Source organism: Haliotis cracherodii, unplaced genomic scaffold (genome assembly GCF_022045235.1).
Source record: "Haliotis cracherodii isolate W230 unplaced genomic scaffold, xgHalCrac1.p SCAF_4, whole genome shotgun sequence".
Taxonomy (NCBI): Eukaryota; Metazoa; Mollusca; class Gastropoda; order Lepetellida; family Haliotidae; genus Haliotis; species Haliotis cracherodii.
Genome location: NW_027266297.1, coordinates 18,732,878 through 18,745,932, shown reverse-complemented (window position 1 = coordinate 18,745,932; position 13,055 = coordinate 18,732,878). Strand labels below are relative to the sequence as shown.

Here is a 13,055-nt window from a genome sequence, read left to right as displayed (position 1 = left end):
TATGAGCAACGTCCCATGACTTCGGGGTACGATGACACGCTGTCAACCATGTCACCCAACATGACTACCCTGATCCACATAGTAGAGTACAGTAGCTTCTTGCAGCAAGCATGACTATAGACTACGAAATTGCTAGGGACTAGATCTACATTGCCATTCCCAGTGGGAATTGTTATATAGATACACACGCTCGTCATTTCCTATAGTTTTACGTAAATAAATGAATGAAAGGACAGTTTATCATATTTTTTTTATCATTGTACTATCATGAAGTTCAGGAAAACACTACACAAAAAAGCTCTTAACAGTGTATGGAGTTTCCTCAACGTCACGTGACGTAAAGAAACATGGCGGGCATTGATAAATTTATTTTTTGGATTGTTTTGATATGTGTTTCAATCAGTATAGGTACAGGTATGAATTTTTTTCTCTTTTTATGAATCACTGGTCATGTCCAGGCTCGATTATTTACTGGTTGGTGAGGTCCCCATGACAGATGAAAATAAACATATACATTAACTTTCAGCTTCACATGGCCATGGGACAGGATATGAAAACACTCGCTTTTACGCTTGTTCTTTCTTTTCTTATTTGCTCATTGACCATACATCCAATCTATTCACCAATACTGAAAATAAATACAATTATTTTTTTTATTCATTTAGGTAACGAACCTACTCATGGGTCGTCATCCAAATGTGACGCAAGCAAAGATCTGCCAATCCCTACCGCCCCTGATGACACATGTGAATGGATGGGAGACATTGATACATGTGAAAAGACACAGCAATGCCCGAAAGGATTTCAAGGAGATGATTGTGATAAACGTAAAACATTAATTCTGAATCCATCATACTTTTATATATGTATAAGTAGTTACCAAAAAGAATTATAACAAATATAACATTGTTGAAGCATTGAGGACGTGTTTTTTAACAATATTAGGAAAGCACTCTTGACAAGTTGATGTCTACCTGTATGAAAAGTTTCTCAGCGTTTATCAAACATAATAACAGCTTTGCCCGGGGTGTCAGACATTAGGCGTGTCATCAAACAAAAAAAACAAAACCGCCTTTATATTTATTATAGCAAAGTATGGCCAGCCTGCACTCAGAATTTCACGTCATGCCTGTTGCAGAAGTCACATGTTTGCAGCTAGAGTCTTGTACACTGGTTGACTCTCGAATGAGACGTTTATGTGATGTTTAATAAATGGGAAATCGGCCTCTATATTCTAACAAGCATATGGATATTTTGCAGCCTGCGAGTTCGGCTCGTGGGGTTCTCGCTGTTCGTTTCCCTGTGGTCAGTGTAAAGAGGGCGACGTGTGTAACAACGTCAACGGCCTCTGCCCCTCGGGTTGCGCTGATGGCTGGATTGGAAAATATTGCAATAAAGGTGAGTTTAAGTTGTTGTTTTTATGTCAGTTATCAAGTTTGGACTGACAAACCCTTCTTCCATACCCTATACTTTTTGCAAAATCAAATAAAATATAAGAAGTATAGACGCTCTGGCAGACATTTGTTAAAATAACCGCCTCTGTGGCCTAGTAGGTAGAGGTCTGCCCCGAGAGCCGAAGGTCAATGGTTCGATCCCTGGAGGCGTCTTTGAAAACTGACGTTAAGCAGCATGGTGGTTCAGTGGGCTTACACTATAAAACTGAGATTAGTTGGGACTAGTGCAAGTACAAAGGTCGCTCTGTAAGTGCAGTGATCTTGAATATGAAAGCGATGTTAAACCCCTTTCCACCACCCCATTTGTAAAAAATGAGTTTTTGCCTTCTGCCTGTCATATTAAGGGACTAATAAATGTGTAAAACAAGAAATTAAATGGGAGTTGCCATCACAATCAAATCAAAACATATGCTAAATTATCCACTAATATTACTGTTGGGTGCTTTCCAGGTGCAGAGCACATGAATAATTACTTAAGATACTTCCAGTTCATGCTTCATGCTTAGACCTTCATGCTTGTTATTGGTAGCTATTTGTTATTTTGAATGGTGCCATAACTGTTATTATCTCACTATCCAGTGTGTGACAGCGGCATGTGGGGCAGTGGCTGTAAAACACCATGTGGTCACTGTGCGTCTAGTGACGTATGTGACCCCACATCAGGAAAGTGTCCAGGGAAGTGCTCAAATGGCTGGGTTGGAAAAAACTGCAACACAAGTAAGTCCATCCATTGAAACACAAGTACTGTACTGTCACTTCTGTGGGCCCTTGTCTCTTCGTTTGATACTTGTTTGTTCGTTTGTAGTTAAACACAGCATTCGATGTTCAAGCTATATAACGGATTCTGTAAACAATCCAATCTGGACCAATCAAGTGATTCACATCACGAGCATCGATCACATATGCTGATATGATCACATGCAGTCAACCAAGACACACAGCATGCCCATTGGATCCTTAAGCCCATTGGATCCTGACCATAAGCAAAGGTTGCTGGGGACCTATATTCCGGCAACCAGAGTTGACAGTTAAGATTCAGCCTGACTTAAGCAGTGTTAATCAAGGTTAACCGAGGGCTGTACCCGAAGTAAAACACATAAAATGCAACCTTAGATATAATTCAAAATGTCTGCCAGAAGGCGAAACACAACAGCCATGTGTGTTGCTATTACAGCAACTATGAGAGGCCAACACGTGTTTTATCCCATGACAGAGCTGCCACTGTACCTTTTTCTATTTAGTGCATGTAAAACGTCAAAAAAGTTCAAAATAATGCGTAGGACATAGAACAGATGTACTCTACTTAAACCAAATCACCCACATAGGAACACTAGCTTCAGGGACATGACGTGATCTGGACGCAAAAGTCATGCGATAGTCACCAAGTTTCTCTCTTTATTTCCGTAGTTGATGTTGAATGCTTTTGTGTTCCTAATTGTGATATATGCATTTCATATTTGATCATATGGTGAATATTCTTATGTTTTTCAGAATGTATTCATGGTCTGTGGGGTGAAGATTGCACAGTTATGTGCGGAATGTGCAAAAACACCTGCAGCCACGTTGACGGGGTGTGCGAGGGAGGTTGTCACAGAGGGTTTTATGGCGACCGCTGTCAGTATGGTCAGTGAATTACCCGATTGAAAACAGTGCATGGAACGATATATATGATGTTTCCGCTTGAAATGATAATCGGTACACTGTAACATTTTCTATCCTGTTTTGTTTTTGAACATGCAAAATAGGGTTATTCCAAAATTATATCATTCAGTTACCAGTAGTGTATATTCACCTGGAGGTCTTTTTATATGATGAGTGTTGCCTCGTGCATGGCGTAAATAGAAGTTGTGAGTTGTTCTTTTTGTATATTCAAGTCGTGCCAGGATCCGTTGATCGTGGGTTCAAATCCGGAAGATCTGGGGTAGAATAGGCCTAAAAGGCGACTATGCTTGTCGTACGAGGCGACTAACGGGATCGGGTGGTCAGGCTCGCTGACTTGGTTAATGCATGTCATCGATCCCGATCGCGTGGATCGATGCTCATGATGTCAATCACTGGATTGTCTGGTCCAGACTCGATTATTTACGGACCGCCGTCATATAGCTGGAATATTGCTGAGTAAGGCGTTAAACAACAAACATTATCAGGACGATTCCGGGAAAAATCAAATCCCGGAATCGTCCTGATAATGATTATTGGTCTATCAGCACCGTTCTCGTACCTGTTGATGTCATTAAACTTAAAGTGGTAAGCGTCTACGATGTCACGTGATGTTAGTGCTTTCGAAGTCAGTGTTAAAGTATAGTGCTTACGTCGTATCAGCGCGCTTTTTAGAACCGGTCCCTCAGCTTTCTCCCACGTGAAGGGTGCAACGCCGTGATATCACTGAAGGACTGTTCAAAGCTGCGTTAGGCCGCCGCCTCCGTGGTCTAGTAGTAGAGCGTCTACTCAGAGAGCGGAAGGCGGGTGGTTCTATCCCCGGCCGCGTCATACCAAAAGACTTTAAAATATGGTACTTGTTGTTACCCTGTTATGCATGTTATCTCAGCGTGCTAGCACAATAAAATCGGCATTAGTCCGAACTAGCACACACACACACACACACACACTCACATCCTATATAAGTGCGACGCTAAACCCCACCTCATCTCAAAGTGGCGTTCAACAGGAATGGTTCGCCCACACTCACTCACTCACTCAGATATCGGCTTTGCTCTAATGAACATTTAAAGGGAAGTGTACGAAACGGTAACTAAACTGCTGAGCAAAAGAAAGTATACCCTTGAAAACTGGATTTGACCAAAAATATACAACTTTGTGGACAACGTTACCAGGATGAAAACAGTCGTGGAAACACTGCAAACTTAACACCTGTACCAAATACGTCAGCATCGAATAACCAATTCTGGGCCCCGTTCCACAAAGCGATCTTAGCGCTACAATGATCGTAAGCCTATGTTAAAGTATGGGACGTACGATCACCTTAGTGCTAAGATCGCTTTGAGGAACGGGGCCCTGGTTTGTTTCATGTTTAGGCACCACCAAACATGGGTGTAGAATGTATTTACCCGGCCGTTTATGTGTTCATGTATTGCTTTTTAGCGTGTGAAACTGGAACCTACGGTGTAAACTGCGAAGGCCGCTGTACGAATTGTCGTCACAGACAGTGTAACAACGTTCTTGGAAACTGTATCATTGGTTGCAACAAGGGTTGGACGGGAATCAAGTGTGACGAGCGGTCGTAGGTGGACGCCTGAGAAGTAACCTGCAGAAAGAAAGACGCCAACACATGCACTCACAACTGAGACCCGGAAATGATCTTACACAATTCACGGACATTTTATCATATTGGTCACACTCATCAAACGTTTTTAGACATTATTTTGTCCAATGTAATTTTTATTACAATTATGACAAGTTGCCTTTATTTGTTCACAATTAGTCAATTGCTGTAATAACGTGTATAAAAACTACATATATAGTCGTTCAACATAAAGGTATACTGCTTATGTTATAGATGTTTCTTCTATGTATTTTGTATAATTTGGTTAACATTTTGATGACTCATTAGCTACGTGAGTTGGCAGTCAGAAACATTTAGCTTTGATTGGCGTAGACTGATCGTCCTATTTTTCATTTTTTGGGGCCATACTAAATCAATAATATGATTTTCCCCTCCCTAACAAACACCCTTTTTCATATCGTTTTATTGTTCACAGCTACCCACAAATCGCAGCGTGTTATACGAAATACACTCTCCACAAACATTCATGCTTCATGTGAATCAAATCCTTCCACAGTCATGTACACAGATGCCTCGACAATTTCGTTTAAACAAACCCCCACCTTCATTTTTTTTAATTATATATTTAATGAAAATCTAAGAATACATTTATTGTGGTCTTAGTGGAAGCTATCGAAGTTAGTTTTTAATATTGATTGTGATTAGTACTCACTAACTACAATGTGGTGAATCGTCCCAAGATTATCAACTCTATAACACTGTCATTCTAAAGTTGTTGGGTTCGACAAGCCTACTGACAAGTTAGGTTGTTCGTGCCAGTGAGAGGTATTTGAAAATATATCACAGAAAATACTTAAGCATACAGGTTAGATACATTCCGATATGCCAGTACTCAATTGGATAAATTATAAAATTTAATAACGGTAGGGCCATTTATTGACGGGTGTTTTTCATGATGTTTTAATTGATGACCAAAGATTGTTTTGTTGTGTCATTGTTGACTGATTATGCTTATGAATATGAATTGAAAACGAAAAAGGATGTCTTTCAGTTCACAAAAGGCTAACATATTTACTATCTTTCTTAGCATACATATTTTACTGAGACCCTGGCAAAACAAATAAGTTTGAATGGAGTTGGCATCATCAACTTGGATGAAGTCACGTCGGATGTTGTGAAAGTTCATTCTAATTCGAAGTATTTGTAACAAAACCTTTGTGACACTGCTCAAAGTACAAGTACAACTATTTTACTGATATCAAAGCTTTATCTAGAAAGAAATACTAAATTTGCAAAGAATTTAATGTTCGTTTTATATATAGGTCCATCGATCGCTGATTATATAGAGGATTCATCACTCGTGTTTTTTTAATATGGGAAATATCAACCGAGTCTTAGTTAATCGGTATTTGCCGAGCCTTTGGCGAGGCAAATACCGATTAACGGGACGAGGTTCTATTTATCATTTTCACATTTTTGCTTCCCCATTAAGGAATAATTGCATTAACAATAACTTCAGCAACTTGTCGAAATCTTACGTATAGATCGTGCGTAGTGATACATGTTTTCCATAGCCGTGTAAACCAAAATAAACAACCTCTTAACTCCTTTATGGCATATTCCTTCGCTGAGAAAAAAAGTTCCTCTGATTATTTTAAACAAAATACTTGAACAGACTTTTGCAGAATAATTGAAACTTTAATAACGGTAATAACAACGATTATGTGTAATCTGTTAATATCTCTGGTGTAACTTCACTTATAATATAAAGTTTCAAATCAAACCGCTCTTTCACTTGAAGAATGTCTCGCGGCTGAGAGGTCAGAGTAGATGCATTAGTCGGTGTCACTATCGATGACAATCCGGCGTCTTTTGACTGGGACCGGGCTTGGAGGTTTAACGAGATTAATCGTTATGTTTCCACCAGTAATGTTGTCAGCAAACATAGTGTTGACACCACCAGAAACATTAATTATTTGAGACCGCTGACTGTTGTCTACTGTCGATTTGGACATTACGCGAGGGGCCGCTCTGCATGACGGGAGTTTCATCAACAAGCTGAGATGTCACATAGTCTAACAGTGTGGGATGGAGTGTTTCGTGAAATGATGTTGGATATTTGCTTGTGCTGGTCAGGATTAATATGGCAGTAATTGTTCACAGAATGGATGTTTTTGTGGCCAGTTATCTGCATTATTTGATTTGGCGGAACATTATTGTCATTCAACTTTTGCACAAGGTGTTTGCGCGCAGAGTGATTTGTGAGTCGTTTCGATGTTCGGAGACTGGCGGCATCGCACATGTATTTCATGAGAGAGGAAAGTTTGTTTTTCCCAATACGATAGCGGATAAACCACTGATCGCCAGGTTTAGGCATACTTAAAGTGTGTGTGCCGATGTAAAAGGGATCGTCATCTCGACAGAAGTCGAGTGGACGCGTGGAGGCATACAACTTATACACCTGCACAGGGCACCGAGAGGGATCAGCAACATTAGCATATTAGCAACAAAGTATATTATGCTCATTGGATTACTAATTCCAATGGATCCGGACTGCCACAGGGACTCGATCTCTTCATCACCAATCGGGTAGGCTCTCCTTGGTAAGTTGCCACGCCCTTCTTTCTTTAGTTCAATTTTTCTCCCCTTTAATACTTCCCGTGAAAATTCTAAAGATGATCGACGTGAGTGAATAGCCATACCCCCTTCGTTTTAGTGATCTCTCGATGCTGCTCTGAAAACCCTTGAGACTGTTTGGTTCATAATTTTCCCCATTTGTTTTTCGAACACTAATGAAAAACTTGCAGAGAAGTGTGTCAAGTTCGTTTGGGGGGATTTCGTGCATTTGGCGAAATTCATTTTGGATTTTTAGAAAGTTATCGAACAGTTTCAAAACGTACAAAGTTTTCTTGGCTGTGTTTGTGTTTTGATTGTCTAGGATCACACCGTCGATCATGCCGTCCTCAACAGCCACAAACCTTCCTTGGGCATCTTTCGGCTTTGTGTTCGTCGTCTGCTTCGCCGTGCTCGACGAAGGCGTTTCGATGATGAAACTTTGGCCACAGGGAAGTTTTGATAATCTGCCTTCATCACAGTCAAATTTAAATTCGGTACCATCAACCTGTAACCTGTAATATCCATTTGTCAACACGGATATCACTGTAGCACTTCCCCTTTGATCTATTAAAACATTGTCTCCAACATCAAAGGTATCCATGTTGTTTGTTAACACCTACTCACGTGCACCGGCGAAAAAAGTCATGGATAAATGCTTTAGTTAAATGATAAAATCGTTTAACTGTTTTTATAGTAGCTTTTGTTACAATATAACTTAAAACATATAACAGATTTCTTCAATTGGTGTATGTAGCAGATTTTGTTAAGAAACGCTAATATGAAAATAATTTGATTACCAGTGTTTATAATCAATAACGCATGGATATTGTTAGAGATCTAGTCTCTGAAATGAACATATTTTACAGAAAAAAAACAGTTGTTAAATTAGAATTTTAAAATATAATATAAAAGAGCCCAGAGACTTCCTTCAGTAATCTATCTTGCCAAACATTATAGATTTGCATGGGCTGTTTTGGATATTTATGCTTCAGGGTCTGTATGACAGACTAGGATATTGTTTGCGGTTTTCTTCCGTATGCACTATGCACGACTATTTGGTTAAGGTTTCATTTAGGAGTTTTAGTCAAGAATTGCTGCAGGTGATGCAAGAACAAAGTAGAGGGCATAGCTTTCTCAAAGAGTCCGCGTCCGCTTCCTGGGAACAGATGTCACTTTTATGATCTGTTATTCACCTTTCCCTGAATAAACTAAGGCAGGAGCCCAGTCAAAGAAAAGTGCTTGTTGACCGATGATATGTCTTTTACCTTATTATTGTCAAGCACATGAACTTGTTCGTATGGGTTAAAGGTCGGGCGGGTGATATTCTTAATGTCGTTGGAAATTTACCGATCCTTCTACTTCTTTCACCCCCACGTGCTCGAAGAGACCAATAGCCTACTATTGCGACGAGCAAACGAGTGAAGATACCAGTTTACCCCCAAACAGGAAGTGACACGGAGCGGAAATTGCGTTATGTCTAAATTTAGCACCGAGTCATTTTGGCTTAGTTTATGGCTTATTAAAGGGGCTGGCGCCAAAACGCATAGGCCTTAGTATGTTTGATACAATTCACAAATCTAACAATATAGTAATAAAAGTATATTTTATAAACACAATCAATTTTTTTGTAAGTTAGATTTATATTTTGTACGTTTCTTTTAAATTTTAATTTCATAACTTTATTTTTAACAAACTATATTTCATAGACCATGGAATATTTATCCTATTAACATTAGCTTTGCGCAGTGGCGGTACCATAGCCAATGAGGTTCATCCGAGGCGTGGTTATTGCTAGTTGAAAACTAATCCCAATACCCCGCGCTGACGCCCTTCACTGGGCGGCATGCGCAATTTTTGAAGGCCCCTACGGGGGCAGTTCTATTCTCAAATGAAAGATAGATATGACAACCCATTCAAAGAAAGAATATGTCGAATATTACCCGAAGGCTAAAATGATCGTTTGTAATAACTTCTCAATATTTGCATTTTAACAATGCTGATTGGTCAGTCGAAGTCAGTGCATTTGTGTTGAGAAAAGTACGATTTGATGTCATCCATTATTTATGGTCACGATATGACTGAAATATTGCCGATGTGACTTTAAATATTAACTCACTCACCCATTGTTTATGACGTCACAAATTGACGTCTTTTGAACAACAGACTGCCTTCAGTGAAGTTTCTCCGAAGGCTTGACATTTCATAATTTTGTATTCATTTTCTCTCTTAAAATGTCAGTGAGTAATATATAGAATAACCAACGCCCAAATCGGAATTATGGAGGACCTGTTCCTTGTGAATGAATGCTGCAAGTCCCTCGCCAAAGGCTCGACATTGACACCACACATTAACTCGTGTCTCCTTGGTTATTGTTTCTTAATTAACCCACTCAGTATTAAGTTGGTTATTGTTTCATTAATTAACCCACTCAGTATTAAGTTGGTTATTGTCTAATGAATTAACCCACTCAATAATAAGTTGGTTATTGTCTAATGAATTAACCTACTCAGTATTAAGTTGGTTATTGTCTCATTAATTAACCCACTCAATAATAAGTTGGTTATTGTCTAATGAATAAACCCTCTCAATAATAAGTTGGTTATTGTCTAATGAATTAACCTACTCCGTATTAAGTTGGTCATTGTCTAATGAATTAACCCACTAATATTGAGTTGGTTATTGTCTAATGAATAAACATACTCAATAATAAGTTGGTAATTGTCTCATTAATTAACCCACTCAATATTAAGTTGGTTATTGTCTAATGGATTAACCGACTCAATTTTAAGTTGGTTATTGTCTATGGATAAACATACTCACTATTAAGTTGGTTATTGGCTAATGAATAAACATACTTAATATTAAGTGATTAGGGTTTTAAAGCAGGCGTATCAGGTTAATGTGGCAGGAAATCTCGAAGTGAGGCAGACCTCAGACGTTTACCAGTAGGGTGAGACCCACGAGCACGGGTATGGTGCTGACAAACCTACAAACATAATCGGGGCTAACCGCAACATTAAGAGTTGAAAGAAGACAATTATTTTAGGTTCGGCTATTTTTTGGGGTGGAAAACGTCCGAGTGCACAAAACGCGAGCACTGTAGTTGAAAGAAGACAATTATTTTAGGTTCGGCTATTTCTTTGGGTGGAAAACCTCCGAGTGCACAAAACACGAGCACTGTTTGAAATAAGTATTTCATGGCATGCACGTTTAAACGTGCCTCGGAATAAGTATTATGTTTGCGTCATCGTGTGTAGAAGTAAGGAATGTTCCTGTCATAATTCCTGGAGTGATGTTAATTCTTTGTTGGTGTGAAAGAAAGATGCGCCCATAAAATCTGATACTTTCCCTTGATGGTTTCGTTCTTCGGTCACAACCTATCGGTGGCATTATTAATCCAAATAGATTTCCCCCAAGTCAAACCCTCTTTTAATTTCTGTCGTATCTGGCAACTGTAATATCTTTACGCGAGAATATTTACAGTACCTTTTCCGTAAATAAATCGCTCTACCTCCTAACTGCACATGACGCCAATGTGAGAACTCTTTACAAAAAGGGAATTTTTGTTGTTGTTTAAGCCGGACTCTGTATTCTTATGCCTCAAAGTGAGATTGGCCAGCTAGAGAGCAGGGCTACTAACCCCATATGGGCCCGTATACCGGCAACTAAAGACACCATAACTAATAATATTCCATGTATGTGACAGCACTGTAAATAATCGAATCTTGACCAGACAAACCAGTGATTGATATGAGCAGCGGGGAAACCATATCCCGGGGCCTGATCACCCTATTTATTCAGTTTATTACCGTTGAATTTTTTCAAACCCCGGATCCCGACGGGGCGTGGAAATTGATAGTAATTTATCTCTAATTACTTAACTATTCATATATCCTTCAGTATATTTCGTAGCGAGGATATACAGACCAGCTCACAAAGAGACCAATCAGAAAGTTCAAGGTGATACAGAATCTGCCATTTTGTCCGACAACTTTAAACCTGTCCGACTTTTAGCGAAGTGATAGATGTTTTAAACATACATGTATATTCGACAAGGTCACACAGAGACGTCAGTATCTCCGGAATTCATTTTTAGAAGTATTCAAATTGTGGCTTTTTAAATACCTAGATATTTTGATGACTGATTCGTTCCATTGTTGGGGGCGAGGTTAACTCCAATCCAGCGATAGGTTCATTCTTTTTACGAAATTGAAACGGATCACGATGAACTACCTTTTAACCCCCTACTGTGTTAATAAAAATACATCTATCGTGAACAGTTGGAGTGTCTCTGGCACTATATAACCCTACCACCACCTATTCCCGATGATACCACCTGGCATAAAGAACATAAATTAATATTGTGTTCAAACGTACCACCCTCACGTTCCCATAAGATGTTTATCAGATACACGCTGGTCTTTCAACCCCCTTACATACTCACAAGTTGATTAGATTTTTATGATAAACAGAATTACGCATCATTGTAGAAAGGACACTTCATATAAGCATAATCAATTTCAGCATTATTTCTTTAATCTTAGAACAACACTGATTATTATAGCATTTTGCGAACCGTGTAGTGCGTCAGTGAATGAATACTGTCTTTACTAATATTTCATCTGTATTGGTGTCCGACAATTAGTGGTTGACCATCCGCCAAAGCACGAGATCACAAACTATAACAGTATTTTCCCTCTTATCTGAAGCAATGTCGTAAAAGTGATGTTTAAATTGTAAAGTGAAAATACATGTACTCCCATAAAGCACGAAGTCAAAAATAGACTTGTCTTTAATGGCAGTTCTAAAGCAACCGAGCATTGCCGAGAAACGTGATGTTTTGTTGTTAACGTAATATGATCATGATAACAGTGATGTATAATACGATTATTGCTCATTATTTGAATAACTGTTTCAACGTCCCTGTGTTTTTTTATTGAAGGTAGTCTACGTGTTACCCTGCACGTTGACGGGCTCTGTTTACAGTCAGGTAGCGTATACTCCGCCAGTCCTTGAGTAGACGCGCTGACGCCATCTGATGGACTGTCTAAGTGAAACCTTGTTTCTCTCTCCAGATATCATCCGATCATGTGGGGTGACGTTTTACACCGAATCGGTTACAGACAAACATGTCTCTAAATTGCGTAAAGCGAATTGTTTTGCAAGCTGCAGTCCATGTGTCTGTTAACATTATTAAACGCCCAGGTTTCTGTATAATGTATACACAGATATGGAGCCAGACGTTATAGCGGAAATATACTGTCAGGCAAAAGAAAGTATAATCCATATTTGATGGTGGCTAAAATGTAAACAGACAGGAAACGGTGATTTGATGGTGATATACTAGTAAATGATACGGGTATAATAGTTCTGTATTTGGACCTTAAGTTTGCAGTGTGTCGGAGACTGCTACGGCCTAGTAAAGTTTTGATAATGTTTGTTATTTCTGGGTCAAAACCCTTTTTCTAGTGTATACTTTTGTGCCCGGAAAATTATATTCTTATGTATTATTTCTGCGTCATTCATTTCACACATGACGTATTTTTTTCATTTGTCTTACAGTAAGGTGTTGCCTGTCGCCAATTTACTTTAGGACGAACATGGAGCAAGAAAGTGCCCAATCCTTTGAAGAAAGTATCAATATTAAAATCAGATCTTAAAGTTTTGTTTAGCGGTAGCGAGAACTAATATCTGTTTTTAATGAGACTACAACACCACTGACTTAATAATACAAGAGTGTT

General features: G+C 39.0%; 1 protein-coding gene and 1 non-coding gene across 2 annotated transcripts; both read left to right on the top strand.

The window, feature by feature from the left end:
• The first annotated feature begins 347 nt into the window (after positions 1 to 347).
• Positions 348 to 4,800, top strand: LOC139478236 (multiple epidermal growth factor-like domains protein 10). The gene is made up of 6 exons (XM_071260641.1): positions 348 to 414; positions 666 to 827; positions 1,261 to 1,398; positions 2,034 to 2,171; positions 2,946 to 3,077; positions 4,557 to 4,800. The coding sequence occupies exons 1-6, from the start codon at positions 348 to 350 to the stop codon at positions 4,697 to 4,699; spliced, it is 780 nt and encodes a 259-aa protein (XP_071116742.1). The 3' UTR covers positions 4,700 to 4,800.
• Positions 4,801 to 9,048: 4,248 nt separating this feature from the next.
• On the top strand, positions 9,049 to 9,187 carry LOC139480591 (U4 spliceosomal RNA). Its single transcript, XR_011654428.1, has one exon. It is a non-coding gene; the product is annotated as a U4 spliceosomal RNA (small nuclear RNA).
• The last annotated feature ends 3,868 nt before the right edge of the window (positions 9,188 to 13,055 follow it).

Excerpts from the sequence above, each read along its gene's own strand:
- LOC139478236 (XM_071260641.1), top strand. The coding sequence starts at position 348 with ATGGCGGGCATTGATAAATTTATTTTTTGGATTGTTTTGATATGTGTT. Across the intron at positions 415-665 it reads TTCAATCAGTATAGGTACAG|GTAACGAACCTACTCATGGG; the intron begins GTATGAATTTTT and ends TTATTCATTTAG. Across the intron at positions 1,399-2,033 it reads TGGAAAATATTGCAATAAAG|TGTGTGACAGCGGCATGTGG; the intron begins GTGAGTTTAAGT and ends CTCACTATCCAG.